The 22,479-nt window shown below is 41.6% G+C and overlaps 1 protein-coding gene across 2 annotated transcripts in view; it reads right to left on the bottom strand.

The window, feature by feature from the left end:
• Positions 1-15,015: 15,015 nt before the first annotated feature.
• The window catches only part of CCDC102B (coiled-coil domain containing 102B), a 76,745-nt gene continuing 69,281 nt past the window's right edge, over positions 15,016-22,479 (bottom strand). For both annotated transcript variants that reach the window (XM_083518739.1, XM_083518738.1), the window contains one exon: positions 15,016-16,770. In XM_083518739.1, coding sequence (XP_083374865.1) covers positions 16,714-16,770 — 57 coding nt within the window. In that variant the 3' untranslated portion in view covers positions 15,016-16,713. The remainder of the gene's footprint in view (positions 16,771-22,479) is intronic.

Raw genomic sequence — 22,479 nt, 5'->3', positions numbered from 1 at the left:
GCACTGCAGTTTGTTGGGTGGAACAATTCCCTTTCTCCTCCCCTTGAGGGTTCTCCAGACCACCCTTAGCCATGGGGGGGGGCACAGGGGGAGAAGAGGAGGAAAACTCTGTTGTGCAAGCAGATGTCCTTGTGCAGAGCTCCTGTTGATGGGACTGGTTGGCTGAATCCTGACTAAAGTATTTTAAAGTTGATAAATGATCAGTACCCGATAGTATGATGCACTCCATTTATCTCAGCTAATATCCCACAGTAAGAATGATATGATACAATATATGATATGAGAGGATTAAAGTCAAGTTTACTTATGGTGATCCGATGATTCCACCAAACAATTAGTTTCAAAGCACAGTATCAGAGGTGGTTTTAGGGCAGTGTGACTATTTCAGCTGCACTGGGTGCTGGCGCTGCAGGGGAAGTCACAATAACGATGTAGAACAGAGCAAGAGAGGCAGGAGGCACCAAATTTTAGTGTCACACAGGGTGCCACTGAAATTTAAGAGACCAAAGTCTGCCACTTTGGAATTGCAGATAGCTAGTGATAGAAAAATCTCTGAGATGATTGTTCTAGTAGACCTCAAGGCAGCTGTATTTCATTAAGCTGTGAGAATCTCTGAACACTGGGTTGTACTCAGAGTAGACCTAATGAAATTCATGAATGGCTCTACTCCGAGTAAAACTTAGTTTAATTACAACAATGATAAAAATGAAGTTCAATCTTTTACATGCCTGTGCTAAAAATATTGCGTAGTATCCAACATTAGTCATATTCAGACCTACTCTGAGTATGATTTATTTTCAATGGATGATATCCAACCAAGAGCATACCTACAAATATTAAAGTACCTAACTTAGTCCTGTTCATTAATTTCAAAGGGTTCGGTCTAAGTAGAACTAATGCGGAGTAGAACCCCAAGTCTTTGTGTTTGTCATTCTGCAATTGGCTTCAGTAAGGAATACTGGATATTGCATGATTTAAACATTAGACACAAAAATCACATATCAGTTGCTTTAAACTGAAATGCATTAATTGATAATTGTCTTGAAAATGGATTTGCATGAAATTTATCTATATCTAATTGGTATCTATATCAGGGATGAGGATCCCTCTTCAGAAAGAGGATCACGTTCCCTTATGGGTTATCTCATGGGGGACACATGCCAGTCATGGGCAGGGTGAGAGACAAAAGTGGGCACAGTAATATGTAAATATTACCTTTCTTCAGTAGACTTGTTTGCTCAGGCAGGCACATTGTGTGACCCATTAGAGCAGCAAAATAACGAGACTGTACAACGGTGATGGGATAAAATCAGGCCAAATCTTTATTGACAGCAGCAGGCAGGGCAAGGGTTGGCATGGTATTGGGTCCCAGGATCAGTTCATCATTCCACAAGCTCCATGTTGACAGAATGGATCCAGTGGGTTTGGATAGCTCCAAACCTGTTCCATGGGAGCCGGCCATTGTTGAATTTTGCCATAGTGCAAGCCAAGCAAGCAAGGTCTCACTGGGGGACCAGGGGGGCAGATTCCAAGCAGGCAGATACAGAACCCAGGCTTGGGTTTGCCATGGTCAATCCACCCCTCAGGCCCCTTATAGGAGCCCCCCCCCCAGACTATGTAGATACCGACCAATGTCATTCTGCCCTCATACAAACAATGTTCTTCCACCTAACAAAGGAAAACCATAATTTCACTGAGGGAAAGGCAGAAAGAAAGAGAAACTAACCAAGTGCCAATCAGGTTAAGAGGGTGGGGGGATGTTTCAGGCCCTGTCAACCAGCAACCCAAAATTGCTAAGTGAAGGCTCTAACCCAATGGTGGGTAGGTGGGAAGCTCTCAAAGCATAATGGCTGTGAGCTCCCAGTGGCAAAGCTGCATGCTCCAGCACCGGGGGTGGAGAGCAGGTGGGGGCATGGCTGGCACGTGTCCCAGGGGCATAGCACGCCGCCCACAGGGGCATGGCATGCATCCCGGGGGCGTGGCATGTGCCCCCAGGGGCGTGGCACCTGGTGCAGTGGGGGGGCCGGCGCATGTCCGGGGGGCGATCGCGATGGTACCCCTCTCCCCGATGGTGCTGGGGGTGGTGTGCTCCCCTGCCCCCCGTTCTTCTGCCAGTGTGGGCTCCAGGGGAAGCAGCCTTATATAGGCTTCCCCTCCACTCTGCAGCAAGGGCTCATGGGACAGCTTTTCCCTATGCACCCATCACACAGAGAAGATACTGGGCAAAACCTTGCCCAGTATTTTGCTGCAATCTATGGGCCACAGCAATTGCCGGGCAAAGGCGTCCCGTGCTTATTGGGCATGGAACAGGGCTTCTACACATACTCAGACAACTCTGGTGAATTTGAAAAGTGTTTCTTGTTTTGAATGCGTATTTTGTACTACTTTAATAATGTGATTGTAATTTGCTGTAAATTCTTATTGTGAGCCCTCACCCTCGCCTGAGATATATTTGGATGAAGGGTGGGATATAAAAACATTAAATGAATAAACATCTTTCTTCATAATGTAACTGTAGAAGAAGGGAAAAGATTGGAGAATCAGGTTTGAGAAGTGGGTCTGGCATACCCTAAAGGCTTTACAATTATTCAAATAACTAATACTGAATTTCATATTCTTAATAAAATGTATTTCCAATGAAGTGGATTCTTGAATTTTTCATGAGCTCATTATTTAAAGAAAGCTTATTTAAACATTAAACAACAATATTGTCCAAACATCACTCCTCCATTAAGTTACAGTTTTAGATGTAGGTGAATCTGGATTAACTGGGATGTTACATGTGAACTCTTGGAGCTGTTTGTCTCACAGTTCTTGACAAACACAAAAAGGCACCACTAATTTGGAAAGAAATATTGTTGGAAAATAACCGACAGCAAGAGGGCCAAGAATCATTAACAATCTGGTGCTTATTTTTGAACAGGTGTACAATTTCATTATCAAAGCCAATGGGCAATATCAATGCCAATTTTCGAGCAGCAAAATGTTGCTTGAGATACTGAGCCAATGAATAAATTTGTGCTATTTAAGCCAAACAATTTAGGCTAATCAAGAGAAGTCTACAGTTCTAGGGAAAATATTGTGGGCAATACATGTTATTAACACAGGGAAGGGCTTTTGAAAGGACTACACATACAAATTATTTTACTGGATTGTTTTGGGTGAGATGCAACGATACCCCTTCTTTCCTGCCCATGCAGTCCACTGAGTCCTGCAATCTGCTTTATGAGTGAGGGCAGGGGAGAAATGGTAACTCCAATTTGTGCAACCAGAAGTCCATTGCACAATAAGGACACCACCTCTGGATGCCACCATGTATTTTTAATTCTGAAATTAATTTCCGGGTTTATTTACCAAAGTCCAGAGACTCATACATGCAGCAGTGGCTTGTGCAAGAGTGGCAACAAACACAGGTTTGCACATTCCTACTGCCGCAATAGTGTGAACTCCAATTAGATCCCTGATGAATGGGTTTCTAATGAAAGAGAAGTGCAGCATATTTTCTGTGCCCTGATCTAATACAGATGTGTTCATAAAGTGCTTTAGGGTGGCAAAAAATGTCAGCACGAGGTGACTTTTCCTTGTCATTATTTCATGATTTAGTTTTGGCACGCTTATATTCCTGCCTTCATTTATTTAGATGCACAGTCGATCCCATTCCAAAGGCTCAGATTGAGTAATAGATTCATATCTATAGCTGTCAAATAGTTGATTTTTAAATTATTCTTCATGCTGTGATTAAAAATAAAGCTGACAAGATACAGACACATTTCCATGAAAACATTATGGGAGTCTGATAGTGAAAAATCGCATTGTGCTGATATTTATCGATGTAAATTATTCTATGATCACAGCAGAATCCTTTTTCTCTTGGATGGTTCAAGCTCATGTTTCACCCAGAGAGATGTGGACAGTAAAAGAAAAGAAAAGAAAAAGAAAAAGAAAACAAGAACATTACTGTTGCTACATTGAAACACACCTGTGCATTGCAAGTTTTGTATTAGAGATGCATCCTTTGGGAAATTAGACAATTAATTGTGACCTCAAAGGAGAGACCTACATGAAGACTGCTGACTAGGACTCTATGCACACATGAAGGTACTATCCACAGAGAGATATTGGCTAGAATATTTACATTAAACAGTCAGGGCTTAATCCACAGACTTGATGCTGATTGGACACTGTGCAGCACACCACGGAACTGCCAAGGGCAGCCACCATGAACCATGCATGGTGCAGACAGAAACAAGCTTCTACATCTGTACTGATCTGCACACATGAAAACATGCTAGTAGGAACAGGCTAGCTGCAGTCAGTAACTACAAACTATGGAGTTTATGAGGCTGAGGCTAATTTTTGCTATATACTTGAAAATCAATCCAGCGGTTGGATGGCCATCTGTCAAGGGTGCTTTAGCTGAGAATCCTGCATTTCAAGGGGTTGAACTCAATGACCCCCAGGGTCCCTTCCAACTCTATGATTCTATGACAATATAGGAAATCATATTGTTGCTTTCAGCACTCTCTGCATCCAATAATTCACTTGAACAAGGAAAAAAATCCAAATCCAGCTACTTATTAATGAATAAGTAAGTCATGAAAAATTGGGCATACATTAGTCACAACTTAGTCCTTAGATATGAAGTTTCCCACGCTTGCTCTAAGGTCTACTTAGAATTAAATCCCATTGAGTTCAATGTAACTTACCCTCAATAAGTATAGGACTGAAGAGTTATGCCTGCAATCCAAAAGTTTCCTTGAATTAAAAAACGATTAACTTCAAAGTGAGGCGGTGTAAGTTTGAACAGCAGATGCTAGTAAACTAAGGAAATGTAAAATTGAGCAATTAATGCTTTTAACTAGCAGCACAAAAACTCTGCCTCTGTGCTGAAACATACATCATCAACAACTGATAGGCTCAAATACAGCCTACACAAGTGACCGCAAAGTAAATCAGCAACAGTAGTTGCTGAATTGCTCGTATCATCAACAATTCCTTTGAAATATGTTATTTCTACCAACAATTACTGAACTTTTTGCTGAGAAGTTTCAGCAATATAATAGCTGCATTGTTAACGGATGATTAACAGTCTGTGATGACTGCTTTACTGGGGACAGCATTTTTAAATCATATGCTGTGTAAGATATGCAAGACTATTACTGGTTTGATGAAAATGTCAAAGCAGTAGACTCTGTAATAATATATAATTTCAGAGATATTGCCAGTACACAAAATAAGATCAAATGACCTGCATTCCAAAACAGAATGCAATGGAAAATAAACACGGAAAAAACCTTGGCTATTGATGTGATCCAGACTCTGCTTTTTCAGCAGGACCTCCTGATCCCCTGACATGGGATCACATATTTGTTTAGTCCTGCTGCACTGAAGATGCACCTTTCCTAGATAGGTTTAAAACCACTTCTATATAGCTCCATATTATATGAGATTAGCAACCAGTAGACACATTGCCTTCCCTCTCTGTGCATGAGGTTCTCTTGATGAACCTCGCGTCAGAAGGAAATAGACAGAGGTAGGATGGAAGCACAAGAGAAGTATGGAAAACACAGGTTGCTTAGAAAATAAGGGCTGGAAGTAGCAAGTAGCCTGGACATGAAGTGTGGGGTATTCCTGGACTGCAGCTCACTACAATAGATGTGCAGGTCTCCTTTGAGGCTACCTTTCAGCTCTTGAAGCAATTGTGGGAGAGGTCCAGGCAGATGAAGATGCCTGGTCATGCTGGTGCAAGTGTACCATGGCATTTCTTCTTTCTGCACTCCCCCTCCCAAAAGAAAGAAGAAATGGTACTCCTGCTGCACCAGCACAACCAGACACCTTGGGTACTAGCACCTATGCTCTTGTAAAGCAGGGCACCTGATTTTCACCATCCCCATGCTCTCTGAAAAGCTGCTTCTGGGGGATCCTCCAGGATAGTATAGGATACGAAGCAGAGGAGAACAGAATGTTGAGGAAAATAAGCAGAAATCATAAGCCCTGCTTTCCAACAGTCCAAAGATACTATTGGACTGTTAATGCACTGTTAACCTCCAGGCCCTTACTTTGCATTCCTGGAAGCTGCTGCAAAAGGGATGCTGAGTGGTTGTGAAAATCTCTCTCAGGGTTTACTGAAATGAGGACAGCCTTTGCTTGGCTGCATACGCACCATACATTTAAAGCATTGCCCCCTTCACCCGAATCCCGAGAACTGTAGTTTACTCCGCACAGAACCACAATTTCCAGTACCCTTAACAAATTACCATTCCCAGGATCCATTGTGTGTTTGTTTTAAATGTGCTTTAAATGTATGGTGTCTGCTCAGTTTCAGATGATGTGTGAGTTGTGATATTTCAGATATCTAAAAAAGGCCCAAGATCAAAATTTTCTCAGACTTATCTTGCATTTAATTGCTTTAAAAGCTGGCCAATTGGTGCTTGCCTCTTAAACTTCTCCACTTCTCAAATTAAATCCATCACAGAACCTATCACAAATGTGCTCTGTTATTATTACATGTGCTTTGCTTGAACGAACATAATCCATGATTCTTAGATGGAAGCAAGTCTTTTTATTACATATTTGCATATAAATTACTATTTTAAAATATTATCCTTATATAAGTTTTTTTTTCTTTTATGGAAAACTATTGCTATCCGTATTCAATTACTGTGCTTCCTGTGCTATTAGCACAGCTGTACAGTGACTTGATTAGTCATATAAACTGCAAATGTTTCTAAAATGATAACTGTTAAAAGAAAGTGTGCACCCTAACAGGAAAAAAGAGTTAGCTTTTTCCATTTGAAATTAATTTTAAAGTTTCTATATTTTTATTAAAACATCATTAGAGGCATTCCATTTTTTATGGTTCATGCAATTTTAAGGCAAAACTTAAAATCTAGTAATTTCTAAAGTCCATTTTTTTTAAAGTACATAAGGAACCACTGAAAGGTGTTTTGTTTGTAAAGTTTGCTTGCTAGGAATATGCATGAGATATGAGAGTTTGGCTGCAAATCCATGACTCCTGGAAGGACATCCAAGTCACCCAAGTTCTTGCAAACCCTTTTCCATTCACTTCAATAGAAAGAAGAACTCTGTCGACACAAAGGCACTGAAGTGACTACAGAAGGTTCCTTATGCCAGAAATCCATGTGTACATCAGCACATACTCTAAATTGCAGGCACGGTCCCTTTAGCTGAGAGTTTTACGTCATTCTACACAAGCAGCAGGTCACATGGCAAAATATATCTTCAATCAGGAATGGGTGCAAGGGTGTATTATGTTTCGACACTGCCCTATCATGGGATTGGAGGGACTGCACATGAGAGAACTAGTATGGCAGGGAAACAAACATGTCTAGGCTAGGCTACAAAATTATTTGAAGGTGACCATGATCTGCCATAGTAGCGATTAGCACAGAATAGCAGAGTTCATTCCCAATACACACAAAGACATTACAAGTGATGGCAACATGGCTTATTGTCATAAGAAGAGTCAGGGCCGGCCCACCCATGAGGCAAGATGAGGTGACCACTTCAGGCGGCAGGGACCAACTGACCAGTAGAGCCTGATGTCAATTTTACCCCCCCCCCCATTGAGAGTTCCCCTGATGTTGAGAGTCCCTGTCCCCATCTCCCTTGGCAGGGAGCAGGGCACCATTTTGGGATATGTCTCAGGTTTCAAAATGTCTCTGGCAGGCCCTGAGAAGCCTCATTTCATGCCCAATAAACATAGGCTGCCTTTGTCAGGTGGTGCTGTGGCCCATAGATTGCAGCAAATTACTGGGCAATCTGCCCATATCCTGTCTGCATGGGCCCATGGGGAAAAGTTGTCCCATGAGCCCTTGCACAGGGAGAGGAGAGGAAAGCCTATATAAGGCTGCTTCCCCTGGAGCTCAGGGCCATTTTGCCCCAAGAGCTTCCTGCCCACCCACCCTCGAGTTAGAGCTTTCACCGAGCAATTTTGGGTCACTGGTCGACAGGGTTGAAAATAATTTTTCTCTCTCAACCTGATTGGCAATTGGTTGGTTCCCCCCCCCCACACATACACCTTTCCCTTAGTGAAATTGTGGCCTTTCTTTATTAGGCAGAAGAGCACTGTTTGTATGAGGGTGGAAATGGCATTGGGCAGGATCAACATGGTATAGGGCCCCCCCATTAGGGGTCTGAGGGAAGGATTGACCACAGCACCCCAAGCTTGGGTAGGGGTATCTGCCTGGTTGGAAGCTGCACCCTAGTCACCCAGAGAGACCTTTGCTTGCTTGGCTTGCAGCACGGCAAGGTTCAACACTGGCCGACTCCCATGGAACAGGTTTGCAGCGGTCCAAACCCGATAGATCCATTCCATCAACATGGGACTTGTGGAATGATGAACTGATCCTGGGCACAATGCCATGCCAACCCTTACCATAATATCTGGCCTGATTTTATCCCACCACCGTTCTACAGTCTGGTTATTTCGGTGCTCTCATGGGTCACATAATGCACCCGCCTGGGCAAGAGTTCTGCAAGATAAAGCCAAAGCCTCTCTACTCCAACAAACTGTTCTCATAGTGGCCAACCAGGAGAAGCCTGCAAGCAGAACGTGAGAGCAACAGCAATCCTGTAGTTCCAAGCTGCTGGCCTTTAGTGGCATAGTGTCTCTGACCATAGAGAGAGAAGGGAGACATCAATAGCTAGAATCATTTTTTTAAGATGAGGATTTTGTATTTCAGTTTTACACAGACTGGCCTCAAATCACCCCAAATAATTAAACTACTGGTTTTCAGGAGACTATAATTTGAGTCCAGAATATATGTCTTAGAAGCGTAAACAGCCTGTTGAAGATGAGAAATTGCTGAAAGCGAAGATGGATGGAGTCATTGGAATTTCTGTTTTTATGTTAATATGTTGCTGTTATTGTTGTTATTTTATTTGTACTTTGCCCATCTGTCTGGGTTGCTCCAGCCACTCAGGGCAGCTTCCAGGATATACAAAAACATAATAAAACATAATATATTGATTGAGAGTAAAAATAAAAACTGAGTTTAAGCATCTCTTGCATATTTTACTTAGGGGTTTATTTATTATTTTACTTCTGTTATTACTACTACATCTAAGAAATTATTAAAAGTTATGGTCATTATTCTATATTAATCATTAAAATGATGAATGAAGAGAGATTACACCTTTCCCAAACAGCTGAGTGAAGATGTGCACTTTGATTCCCATAAAGCAGGAGACTTTCACAGCGAGTGCTATTAGAAACTCATTCATTGGGAGGCCATAAAGGAAAGGAAAATTCACAAATGATCTTTTATGACCACATGAAAAGAACAGATGGCAGAAGCTAGATGTGCCCTCAAAGATACAGCTGAAGGTGCACGACAACCGCTCCGATTCAGGTTCTGAAGTAAACAATGTTTCAGTCATGGGCAATAACTTGTCCTTAGAAAATGAGAGTTTAAAAAAAGGAAAATAAAACTGAATCGCTTTCATTTGCGGCAGCAGCTGCATAGCCTAATCAAAGTTAACAATACTAATTATTATATGTAAATGGGAACTGCAGCAAAATATCAAAGAATTGCTAGGGTAATCCGAATAGCACCATCAGATGGCTTTCCCTCACCATGCTAAAATGGGATGGGGTATGTGGAAAAAGTCATAAGGAGTAGACCCGATTCACACATGAAAAGTCAATACAGTGGTACCTCGGGTTACAGACGCCTCAGGTTACAGACTCTGCTAACCCAGAAATAGTACCTCGGGCTAAGAACTTTGCTTCAGGATAAGAACAGAAATTGTGTGGCGGCAGCGCGGCGGCAGTGGGAGGCCGTATTAGCTAAAGTGGTACCTCAGGTTAAGAACAGACCTCCAGAACAAATTAAGTTCTTAACCCAAGTTACCACTGTATTTGAGTTAGGAAAGGGAGGTAGCTTGGTGGCCGAGCCTCTGCCTTGCATGCAGAAGGTTCAAGGTCCAAATCCTGGCATCTCCGGAAAGGGCTGGGAATGTCCCTGAATAAAACCCTACAGCCAAACAGCCAATACTGAGCCAGATAGACTAATGGCGTGACTCAGTAGAAGGCCTATTGTCCAAGAAGAAGAAGAAGAAGAAGAAGAAGAAGAAGAAGAAGAAGAGGAGGAGGAGGAGGAGGAGGAGGAGGAGGAGGAGGAGGAGGAGGAGTTTGGATTTGATATCCTGTTTTATCACTACCCAAAGAAGTCTCAAAGCGGCTAACATTCTCCTTTCCCTTCCTCCCCCACAACAAACACTCTGTGAGGTGAGTGAGGCTGAGAGACTTCAAAGAAGTGTGACTGGCCCAAGGTCACCCAGCAGCTGCATGTGGAGGAGCGGAGACGCGAACTGAGTTCACCAGATTATGAGATTACCACTCTTAACCACTGCACCACACTGGCTCTCTATGATCACAGCCTCAAGCAAGAAATGCAAAAAGAAGAAATCATCCACACTTCTAAAATAAACCCATAACATGTCTCAAGATGCTGAGAATAGATTTTATTCTCAGATCAGTCCACTGAATTTCAGCCAATGCTTGCTTAAAGGCCTTCCCATAGGAGTTAAACTGAAAGACAGCCTGTGGAGATTTCTTAGATAGAAACCGCCCATCAATATTAATGGGAGTTAATGTTAATGGGAGATATATTTAACAGATACATTTAAGCACATTCTTTTTGTGTTGGGGTATTGTCTCAAGCAGCTATATGCAGATGCAAAAGAGCCATTACCGGAAACAATGTGTTTCACATTAATTTCCACGTCAGATACAGTAATAATCTGAACTGGGACACCCCCTTCTTCCTTGTCTGGTGCCTGGAATAGTTGCAAGGACAGTACCATAGGCACAAAGCATTCTTGGACATATAGGTTCCAGGGAACCTGACTTTCTGTATTAACTGGGACCCTGGCACTTCTTAGCATTTTGAATTTAGTGTTCTAGGCACCAAGGTGCAAATAAGAAGGGTGGGTTCCAGTTCCTCTTCTACACTGAGATGAAGAGAATTCACTGATCCATTTAAAATATATGATTCATATAATATATCATTTCTGGGGTTTATGCCACTTGGAAGCAAATGTCGCTAAATGCTTTGCACTAGTGGAATGACAATATCCGCAGAAGCGAGCCGAAGATGAAAGCTGGGAATACTGGCTTGCAATAAAAGACTAACATAAAATCTAACATTGTAGAACAAAATGTAAAATAAACTGAGGCAGTACATAACTTGGAGTTATCACCCCTCCAAAAACAGCTGTTAAGTGCTGAGAGAATGATGTTTTCCTTTGGATGCTACTAGAGGGCAAGATTGTGTAAGCTTCTTTGCTTGCGCCTGCTACTCTAATTGTATAATTCTCTTGGTATAATGCATTTTTACTGACAGCAACTGCTAATGCATCAAGGTAACTAGGCAACACGTCAGTCTTCTGTCATTTCACATCCCACCACTTTGAAGGCTGTCACATGCTTCTCTGATTCACATATGCTGACAGTCTTCCCTATCCTTCGACTTCTCACAGATTTCTTCTTGTTTCAGAGATACCTTATTGACTTGCATTAAAAGAGAGGCTTGGGGAGTCATTTAGGCTATGTGGGGACATCTCTCTCTCTCTCTCTCATCAAAGGTGTACTTGTGCAATAGTTTCAAACATTACTGTTTCCTGTCGCACATATTTCTTTTGCTGTTTTCCTACCACTCATACGACAATCAGAAAGCTGAGATCATACTTAATTTTTTCTATTTCCTGGCTTTCAAGGAAGCTGACCTGTGCATGCACATGAAAGCTCATACCAATAACAAACTTAGTTGGTCTCTAAGGTGCTACTGGAAGGAATTCTTTTATTCTTTATTTTGTTTCGACTATGGCAGACAAACACGGCTACCTACCTGTAACTAGAGTGCATAAAAGCTAATAATAAAAACAGCAATCATAAAAAACTTTTTAAATTGCAGTGCAAAGTCAAAACAGTAAAGGATTAAAAATTAAAATGTCAATGCTGCAATACCAGACATGTCTACTCAGAGGTATTTCCTATTGAGAACAGGTAAGTATGTATAGGGTTGCAGCCATAGCTATCCTACCTATAAACCAAGCAAAATTAACACATTGGCTTTGCAAACACTGAAAAAGAATTGGTTGGCAGGCTGTCTTAGGGGAAGTATTCCTTAGAAATAACCTTTCAGAAAAAACAATTTATCCATTGTCAGTTATTCTCAATGTAGGCCCATTGGAATGAATAGGCACGACCAACTTAGGCCCATTAATTTCAACTGGTCTACTCTAAGTAATAGTTGATTTCAGATTGTGGTAGGTTTATTTAAATATACTTGGACCATGGTCAAAACTATCACCTTACACCATGTTCAGAGACTAACTGGTAAATTCATTTGTGGTGCTGTGATGGTTCCTCCAGCTAGTAACTTCATTGGTGCTGGACTGGTGTGTGCAAGGTGGTTGTGTCATCAGGATAGTTTAGGAGTAAAAGATCTGTTTCCGTGTGCTGCTCTGGTTTCGCCAGAAGTGGCTTAGTCATGCTGGCCATATGACCCGGAAAAACTGTCTACGGACAAACGTCAGCTCCCTCGGCCAGTAAAGCGAGATGAGCACCACAACCCCCGAGTCGTTCATGACTGGATTTAATTGTACTTTACCTTTTTTAAAAGATCCCATGCCTAAAAACCCAAGCCTCAAATCTTTCTGCTTAAAGTCCCTGACACGTGATGAATGGAATTGAGGGGAACTGAATGCATACAAGACAAGTTCCATTCACCAGATTGTGGGTGGCAGCTGTGGTGCCATGTGGCTTGCTGCCACTGCTAGGCCTCTTTGGATTTTTTTCTAATGGCCACATGGAGCTGTTGTGCTTCCTCCAGCTGTAGGAATTTAAATTGGCCAGCTGTGATATTGACCAATCACAGGCGGGCACTAGGAGGTGTCACCAGGAGGGCGAGACCAACAGGAAACTTGGGTCCACTCTCCTGGCGTAAAAAGGACCCACCTCCACGCCCTGCGCTACAGTGAGCTTTTGGTCTCCTGCCCCCACACACTTATTTCCATAGGTTGTTGTTTCGCTAAGACTTTACAAAGGAATTATCATTTGCTGTATTCAGGGCCAGGAAGGAATTTTATGTCCAGGCAAAATGGCTGGTCTGGAGGTTTCTGCCTCCTTCACAGCAATTGTCACAACTCTGGTGGTTAAGGCATTGGGTACGACCCATAGTAATTTACTGGAAGTGGGGAGTTGTATGGCTTTGCCTTCCCCTTCCAGAAAATTGGGTTAGCCCATTGATTAAAGGAATCCTAGGGGAGGTGTTTTCATCCACAAGCCTGGATGGGGCCTAAGGGCTGTAGCACACCCACAAGGTGGCAATTCTGATGGGCTGTTCCTACTTGATGTAAGTCATAGGGTACTCCTATCCCAGAATTGATCATCTGATCAGCAGGCAGCAGGTAAGCTGACTGAATGGGAAATCACGCAATGCCTGAGCCAAATGTACTTACATCTGTGATCAATAAAGTTGTGGCCTGATTTGATCCAAGAATGTAGCCCTCTGTTTCTTTATCACGTATGCAAGGCACTAGTGGCAGGCTCACTGTGCCTGAGCAAGCAAAGGAAAAGAGATGTTGCTGGAACTTGTTATTGCAAGCAAATTCTTGGAATGTAACTGAAGGAAGAAAACCACAAGGTTAGTTGCAGATGATAAGCTGAGTAACAGCCTGACTAAATTCCTTATCTATAGCTGCTTAAACGGACCAGGCAGCACTATAACTTGCGTGAAACCTGTTTGATCAGGGCAATCAGCCTAGCAGCGAGACACTCTGTTGAATTTTTCTCTCAAGCAATATATTGCTTTTCAATAAAGTGATCTTTGACAGATCTTTGAACCCTAAAATAAGTCTGAAGACTGTTTCTCTTCCCCACCCCCACATTAAGACTCTTGATTAGATAATGCCTATGGCCTCTATAATAGCAAAGGTTCCACGCAACATCCTTTATTCTTCAAACTTTTGTTATTGTGGTTGCTTCTAACAATTTTTAAGAAAATAATCTTCCAACATTGACTGCTTTTCTGTCATTCCAAATAAGAGCTTACAAGGTTTACTTAAACTGGGAAAACAAGAAAGACAATTTCTTCAGTGCTCCATCACCTAGAACAGTTTGTGCTTTAATATTTTCCTTACAGGATGTATATTTTTGAGCACATCAGCCACAACAAGAGGTGAATGGGATTTACCCTTGGAAGATCTATGCCCATTCACAGAATCGTGGAATTGGAAGGACTATGAGCGTGATCTAGCCCCCCCCCCCCGCAATGCAGGGATCTTTTGCCCAACATGAGGCATGAACTCATGACTCTGAGATTAAGAGTCTTATGCTCTATTGACTGAGCAAAGAACACAGACAATTTGAACAGTTGGGACCAGGTCTTGAACTACTGGAATGTTAAAAAGGGGTACTCCCTTTTTGTAGTCCTGCCTAAAGACTACAACTGGAGGTTGGCTTTGACATCTGAGAAATATAGCTTTGGACCCAAGCTACAGGTTTGGATCTGAAGAACATAGACTGGAACAAAAATAACTATTGGTGCCATTCTGCAAACACTTTGGTTGACATAGCACTATGAGGAAGGTTCTAGAGCAGTTCCCAAGAAGTTGCAGAACATCATTCATCGATGGGCAAGCCTACTGTGTGACTGAAGTGGCTGAAAGATGTGGCCGATTCTTCTTTCTATTTTGCTATGCCTGCCACAAGCTGTTGTAGTGGAAGGGTCTGAGGATCAAGTCCATTGAGAGATTGGCAGGGCTTTGGGTCTAAAACCTGACTTTTTGTGAATGGAAGACTCTTTCCAGGAGTGGAAAGGCACCTTTGGAACAAACACTTAGTCAAGAAGGAAAGGGGAAAAAAAAGAAATACAATATCTTGACAGATGTTATAAATTAGTAGATGCACATTTTTCAGCCTAACTGCACAGCAGGTTTACAAGACAGAGTGAACAAAATAACACAAACATATAAAGGAACTACTAATATGGCTACCAAAATATTTATTTTCATGTATTTGCAGCTTCACAAAAGTCTAATATATCCTCAGGAAAACTAACACTTCCTGCCCACTTACAAATCACTTTTGAATATTTTAGGGGCTCCATTCCAGTTACTTTATTATGCCATAGGTGTGGAAGCAAAGAGTACACAATTAGCTCTTTAATATTGATATAAAGTTTTTAAAGCTTTTATACAAAATATGTATTTAAAAGAAAAGTTGCTTCAATCTCATCACAGTCTGGGATTTCACTGACCACAATGGAAATTACTTCTAGGTAGACATGCATAAGATTTCACTGTTAATTTGGCTGATGTATGATAATGGCAAAAATGATTATTCTTACAAAAATGTTACCTCTCAAGATACAGAGAACATCTGTCTATGAAAATACAAAGAAATAATCAAGACGACAAAAGGTGTACATTAACCATGTTGGTAACATTTCGTACATATTCCAATTGCCCCCTTGGGTGAGGTTAAGGTAAGTGATACCTCACTGCAACATTAATTCTGAATTATTTGATTACATTTCAGAAAAAAGTAATTAAAATTTAATATACAATCTCATAGTTCATTCACAAGACTTCATTACATCTAATTTTTATTTTAATTCTTTTTGTTGCATGAAGGACTTGGGCAGCAGGCCACAGAATATTTTCCTACATTTCAGTATGAGACAGCTCAAGCAATAAAAATTGGGGGCATTTTGTCATTAAACGTGTCAATACTTTAGCAATGAGGTGGAATAGTGACCTTTTAATGATGTCCGGTTCTGAGGTTACCCAGAATAATTGTATTCATATTTACTTTTTGAACAAGATTATAAAAAATGGCCACTCTTAAATATAATAAAATAATGAACATATTTGCATTAAAATAATGAACTTTTGTGAATTCTTGAACTTTCCCTTTTTTCTTTCTCTTTTGTATGCTTCTTAAATTTTTGTGATGCAAATGTACATATCAACTGGCAGTGGTGATAAAATGCATGGATGTTTTCATCTATCTGCTGTGGAAGACCATGGGTGCTGATGTTCACACTTTATTTTGCAAACTTGTCGTTAGCTGGTTTATGGAGAAAATACTACATTCTAGGAAAAGACTGATATTCAGCAGTGCCCCCTGTTGCCCTCCACATTAATTTACTATAGGTATGGGGAATCGACGGCTCACCAGATTATTTGGACTCCAACTCCCACCAGCCCCAGCCAGCATGGCGGCCAGCAGTCTGGGATGAGTTGTAGTCCATCAACATCTGGAGGGCCACACATCCCCTGTCACTGACTTACTGCAGAGGAAACAGCAGCCTACTCACTCTAAGGACCAGAATGGGCTGTGTGTGTGTGTGTGTGTGTGTGTGTGTGTGTGAGAGAGAGAGAGAGAGAGAGAGAGAGAGAGAGAGAGAGAGAGAGATGCTCCCATTGCACTACTCCTTCACTTGTCCTTTAAGAAGAGGCCAGAGGTAATGTGTTTGAAGGTATAGCAGTGCTGTGATGCAGTTTCGCTCCTCTGTTGTTCTCCATTCTGTCTCATTTTGGGTTTATTTTTTTGACTGGGCAGTAGAACAGATAATGTCATCACGGCAAGATGAGAAGGTGACGAGGGAGAAGGAGGCCAGGTGGTTTGGGGAAAGTGTCGCGAACCCACCAGCTTTGGTGTTGTAAGGAGGAATTATCAGTTCAATGAGAAGATGGATTGTGGGTAAAACTTCTCTCCTTTCCTGTCTCTGAAGGTTTCTGTTAATGAAAGAGAAGGAACAAAATAATGTCTATGTGATGAAATCATTCTTGGCTCTTTACTTTGAACTAGAACGTGCACACTGGAAAAAATAAAGTATGAAGCAGAGTCTCTGCTTCTGAAGCAAAAACCCACATTACGCTTTGCACTGGAGTGGACAGTTCATTCTGCTGTTAGCTTATTTAGATAACTATAATTTTAGAGTTATGAAAATATATCCTGCAAAAAATAACCACTTGAGCCACAGCGACAACTTAATTGAAGGAGTTTGAGCAGATTCATCTCCTATTGACCTCTCTCTTGGTAGAATATTTATGTCCCCTGCATAACCGTTCACTGTCTGAACCACATCTGCATATGCAAAAATATAAATAAATAAAACGCACTTTCTCTTTCCTTTCCCTTTTTTTTCTGCCATGACCCTGAGTTGAAGGAAGACTAACACTCCAGGGATCACTTCCAAAAAATAAATAAATGCTTGGTTATTATACAAATGTCAGGGCAGTTGGCAGAACAGCACCCTAAAGGGAAAAATGAGAAGGCAAGGTTTTCAGGATGATTTATGGTCTGTGTCCTTTCTGAAGTGAGATAAAATGCCTAGGGAGATATGCAACCCACTTGCTGACCTTGCTGAGATATGTCAGAACAGCAACAGGCTCATGAAGCAAACTCTCAAATGGCAAAAGAGTAACTTATTTATGATTTTTGTCAACCTTCTTTAATACTAAACAATGGATAAGCAATGATATCGTCCTTGCTTACCAGCACAGGCTGGGGAGGTAGCTAAGGCTTCCCCCCCTCTCTCTTTCACACCCACCCACCCACACACCTATAAAGAAAAGTTATCTCCCACTTGAAACTTGGCTTCTCAATGTAACATCTGGTCAGTCTCTCCACAGTCTTGTGCAGGAATTCTGCTAGCAGAGAGTGACCTTTGGATCCCACTCAGGATCTGGAAACTCTATTACAGGATCTAATAAAAGGTAACACAATTGCAATGGTTTGTTTACTTGCATATTTTCTGATATGTTCTTCTGATATGCTTTTCAGCAGTTTATACAAGGCAGACAAAGCAGACAACCTCTGTGCAAATAAGTGAATGGACACAATCTGGACATTAAAAATAGAATCATACAAAAAAATAAAGGGGATTGTTGAATCTTCCAAGACATTACATCTGTGACATTTCTTCCCCCCCCCCCCTTTAAACTGGGAATAAGAGGATAACATGGATACTGATTACTAAACTTTCGAGTGTTTCTTAAGGCTTGAATAAGGATTATAAATGGTTCTCTCACTAACTAAAGTCATTATTTAGCACTGATGCTTTAATGTTTCAGAAACAAAGTACACATATTTTGTGATCTAGCTATTCCTGATATAATTAATTCTTACCTTGTTAACTAAGGTGTTTGCGCACCAGATCTTTCATCTGAAATTCCATCCTTTGTTCATTTTTTGCACACTTGATCTAGTCTAATATATTCATATTTATCATCACTACTTTCCCAGTCCATATGCATAGGATAACATTGTCCATAAGAGCATAATCACAGTTTCATTTCCGTTACTGTTGAATGGCAGGGTCATTATCTCAATATAATGGGTTCACAGTAGGCTCCAAAATCATTGTTTTGATCCTGTACATTACCTTTCTCTTTCAAATAGTACAGTTAGTGATTACCATGCATTGCATTGCAAAAGTACTGTGCGTCATTAGGAAGGCAGCTTGAGTTGATATACTTGGGCCAAATGGAAATTATCTTTTTGAAGGACTCTTTCTAAACTACTTTTCTTTGGATATGGCTCCCCTTCCCAGTAGTAGGGCACACACATGGCATGCAAAACATACCCAGGACTAGATTCAGCATTCTCTGACCACCAGCACTAGCACTGTTGTGTTAGTGTAAGGACAAGAATAATGGTTGCATGATATGAAATCCAGTGCAACAGCTGCACGAGAGGAAGCTTGTTGTGCAACAGGTTGAGCAACAGGAAGCATTAGGGCTATAACAATCTCATATCAAGCAACTGTCCCAGTTTGAGCGGAACATCATGGATTTAAATAAGTCATCCTGCTCTCTGATTGGACTCCGGAATGTCCTGGGATCCATGTGTCCTCCCTTGGGCAGCTGCCGCTGAGGAGTGCAACTTTCTGTTCTTCTTTTTGCAATGAAAGAAGGTGGCCTCAGTGGCTGCTGGGAGAAGCTGGACTCTCCTCCAATCAGAGTGCATGGCGGGGAGCAGAGAAACGTTGATGGGATGGGATGGTGGAGTGAGGAAGCGAGGACAGCCGTCTGCTTCACCTTGCCCAGCCCCAGCACTGCTGGAGTGCACAGAACACAAGGCCCTGGGGAACTGCAAACTCAGCGAAAAAGTGGTGGCAGTGCACAGAAAAGGAGTGGGTCTCATGGACAGCAGGGGCGTGAGTGGCCACCACCACAGAGGGAACAGGAAGCAAAGGGGCTCAGGGTGCTCTCTGCACTCAACTGTTCAACAGCGGCTCCCTACCCACCCCAGGCTGGCACTGAGGAAGTTATGGCCTCCACTGCCCCCTCATGTGCCAGAGCCCAGAGGAGGAGAGGTGCAGAATGGCCGCCATTTTTCCTCTTTGCCACTTCAACCTCTGGCTCGAGCCTGAGCCAGAATTGGAGTTATGACCTGGTAGCACTGGGTCAACACTGCTCCTTCTCTCCACTGCTTCCATCCCCAGCAATTTGACTTGCGCCCATGTCCCGGATCCAAAGCTGAAATGTTGGAAAGCATACGATCGGTTGTGCAACCCGCCACAAAAACTACACTGGCTTCTTGGACCTTTTCTTGCACAACTAATACACTACTAAGGGACTGTAACTTAGCTGAATTCCTTTCTCAGTTTCAATCCCTGGTATCTCCAGATAGGGCTGGGAGAAAATCCTGTCTAAAATCCTGGACAGCTGCTCATGATCAGTATAGACAGTACTCAGAAGGTGGGTCAATACTCTGACTTGCTCCTCAATAAGCCATCATGTTCTTGCAGCTCTTCGTGGTTTTAAATAATAAAGAAGGTGCATGGCATTTTGCTAAAAAACACAATCAATATATTACTTATAAACAAGTGAATTTTTAAAGATGAGAGCCTATATAGTCTAATACTTTTTACTCCATGAAGTACTAAAATGTCTTGCACCACCACTATTGCATATCTTAAATGTACCAAGGTTGCTTTTACTGCTCAGTATACATTTGGTAAAACTGACTACAGCAATGCACACTTTAATACCAGCTTAGACTCCATATGCTTGTTACCAGGGGAAAATGATGCTGAAGTTATTTTGGGCTGCAATATTTTTGGGCCATCTTAATTGCCTACCTTTGCTAAGCAATCGACACTCACTTGTGATTTGTTTGTTGGAAATACTTCTGCTTTCACCATCTGTACATTGCAGCAAATGATGAGGACCATAAGAATGCATTATGAAACCAAACAGTCTAGGGAAAATCTGTCAAAGTTACCTAATCACGTATGTGCAATCATATCAAGCTGCTTTGCAGTGTAAGCTGCGGCATAGCTGGGGGTGGAGGAAAAGTTAATGACTGAACAAGGAACTTTGGCAAACTTGTATATCTGCAACTTTTATTTAGTAAGCAAGTCATGCATTTTCGTGTGTGTATGTATATGTATATATGAAAACATTGAGGATGATTGTTAAAACAGAGAAAATTGAACAAGTTTTGGGGGTTAGCATGTGAGGCTGCAAATATTAGCCACTTCTCACATCTGCCCCATCTCCCTTGCCTTCTGTGACTTTCCATGCACATATAACCCTGTGGCAGATGCCAGACATATATAAGGTTCCCAAGATCTATCTCTGGCATTGTGGGTTACTGAATCTCAGGTAGTAATGCCATTGCCTGAGACTTCAGAGAACCACTGCTACTCAAAGGAGGTGGTACTGGGCTATTTGAATTGGCTTGAATATAAGGCAGTGCTACATGCACATCTATATCCCTTCATTCACACACTTCTTCATCCCTCATCACACACACACACCCTTTATACACCCACCCTTAAAACTCTTGCACCTGACTGCTAGCAGGGTCCCCTGATACCCTCCAACATTTATTTGATGAAAATAGGGACATCCCATTCCATAACGATAATTTTTCTATTTATACTCCACACATCTTACTGGGTTGCCCCAACCACTCTGGGCAGCTTCCAACATATATAAAAACATAATAAAACACTAAACATTTTAAAAACTTCGCTATACAGGATTGCCTTCAGACGGCTTGGGTGTTGGGTAGCTCCATACCCTCCAACATTTCTCCATTGAAAATAGGGGCATCCTAAGGAAAAGTGGGACATTCCAGATCAAATTAGAAACTGGGACGGCTTCTCTAAATCAGCAACATCCCTGGAAAAAAGCGGCACTTAGAGGGTCTGTTCCCCTAGCTGCCTTGTAATGGTAAGTTGTTTAGGAAGCCCAAGCCAAAGATTGCCTGTGGCCTCTACAGTAGCCCTTTGTGCATGAAATCTGATAATAATATTACTGCTGGAAATAATTTGATTGCTAACATGCCTACGTGCTTTCTCCAACTCAAACGAGAAAACTCTGGCAGAGGGAGGAAGCATAATAATGCAGCATTTATTGCACTGATGCTGTAAAATTATTACAGTGTGATGACAGTGGAGACCTCATGGATGTGTAGTTTTTGTAAGTTATTAATGACCAGCTGTGTCTGCTTTAGCTGTGCTGTTTTATGGTCAAGCCAAACAATAGTTATAGAATCCTAAACAGGATTTTGTAAGCACAAGATAGTTCTTTTATAGAACACCTGTTTTATCCTGAAACGAGAGAGAGAGAGAGAGAGAGAGAGAGAGAAATGCAATGGAGGAGACTTAAATCTTCATAAAAACATTTTGGAGGTGGCTTGCTGAATTTTGCTAACTCAAGACACATTGGTTTTGGAAAGGGAAAAGCATCTGTTGGATTTTATTATATAATGAAAATGTTTATATTACCATGACACAGTGAGATTTTTTTCCTGGCCTTTTACAGTCTAGTGTACAGAACATCCATCACTGCCAAGAACATGCCATTAGGTTTATTAGAATAAATTCAGCATTTAAAGGCAAGCACTTGGGTTTTATTGAGATAATCCACCAAAATCTCATCAAATGCGCCTCTGGAGACAAACGTAGTCACAACATCAACTTTCGTTTCAAAGGGCATGGCTAATTACGAGAGGATCATGCAAAGAGAAACTAAATCTTGAGGGATGTTGGATGTGTTATTAAATCCATCTTCATACATTATGAGCCACATGTTCAATCAACACAAATAAGGAGAGTGGTATCGTGGTGAAAAGCTCCGCTCTGCCCCGCCATCTATGACATTCATTGAACTATTAACCAAGTGCTGGCCCCTATTCATATTTACGGTACAGCTGTATAGCTGCATACACAGCTTTGCTGAAGTCTTCAGTGAACAGGCGTAGATTGGGGTGGGGCAGAGTATTCATGGATTGAAAGCCACCCAGGGAACTTTAGTTGTTAGGTGGTATACACATATTTACAGTAAAAAAAATATACATATGGATCATAAGAAGGGCTGGTGCACAGCAGCTTCAACTGATTCTGTTCCTTCAGTCACCTATTGCATCTTTCTGACCCTTGAGAGAAGCAAAGACTGGAGCTTAGGAGCTACCCAACCATTGAAAAT

The sequence above is a fragment of the Podarcis liolepis genome (assembly GCF_965112155.1).
Source record: "Podarcis liolepis genome assembly, chromosome: 8".
NCBI lineage: Eukaryota > Metazoa > Chordata > Lepidosauria > Squamata > Lacertidae > Podarcis > Podarcis liolepis.
Note: the sequence above shows the minus strand (reverse complement) of the source record. Positions and strands in the feature narration are given on the sequence as shown.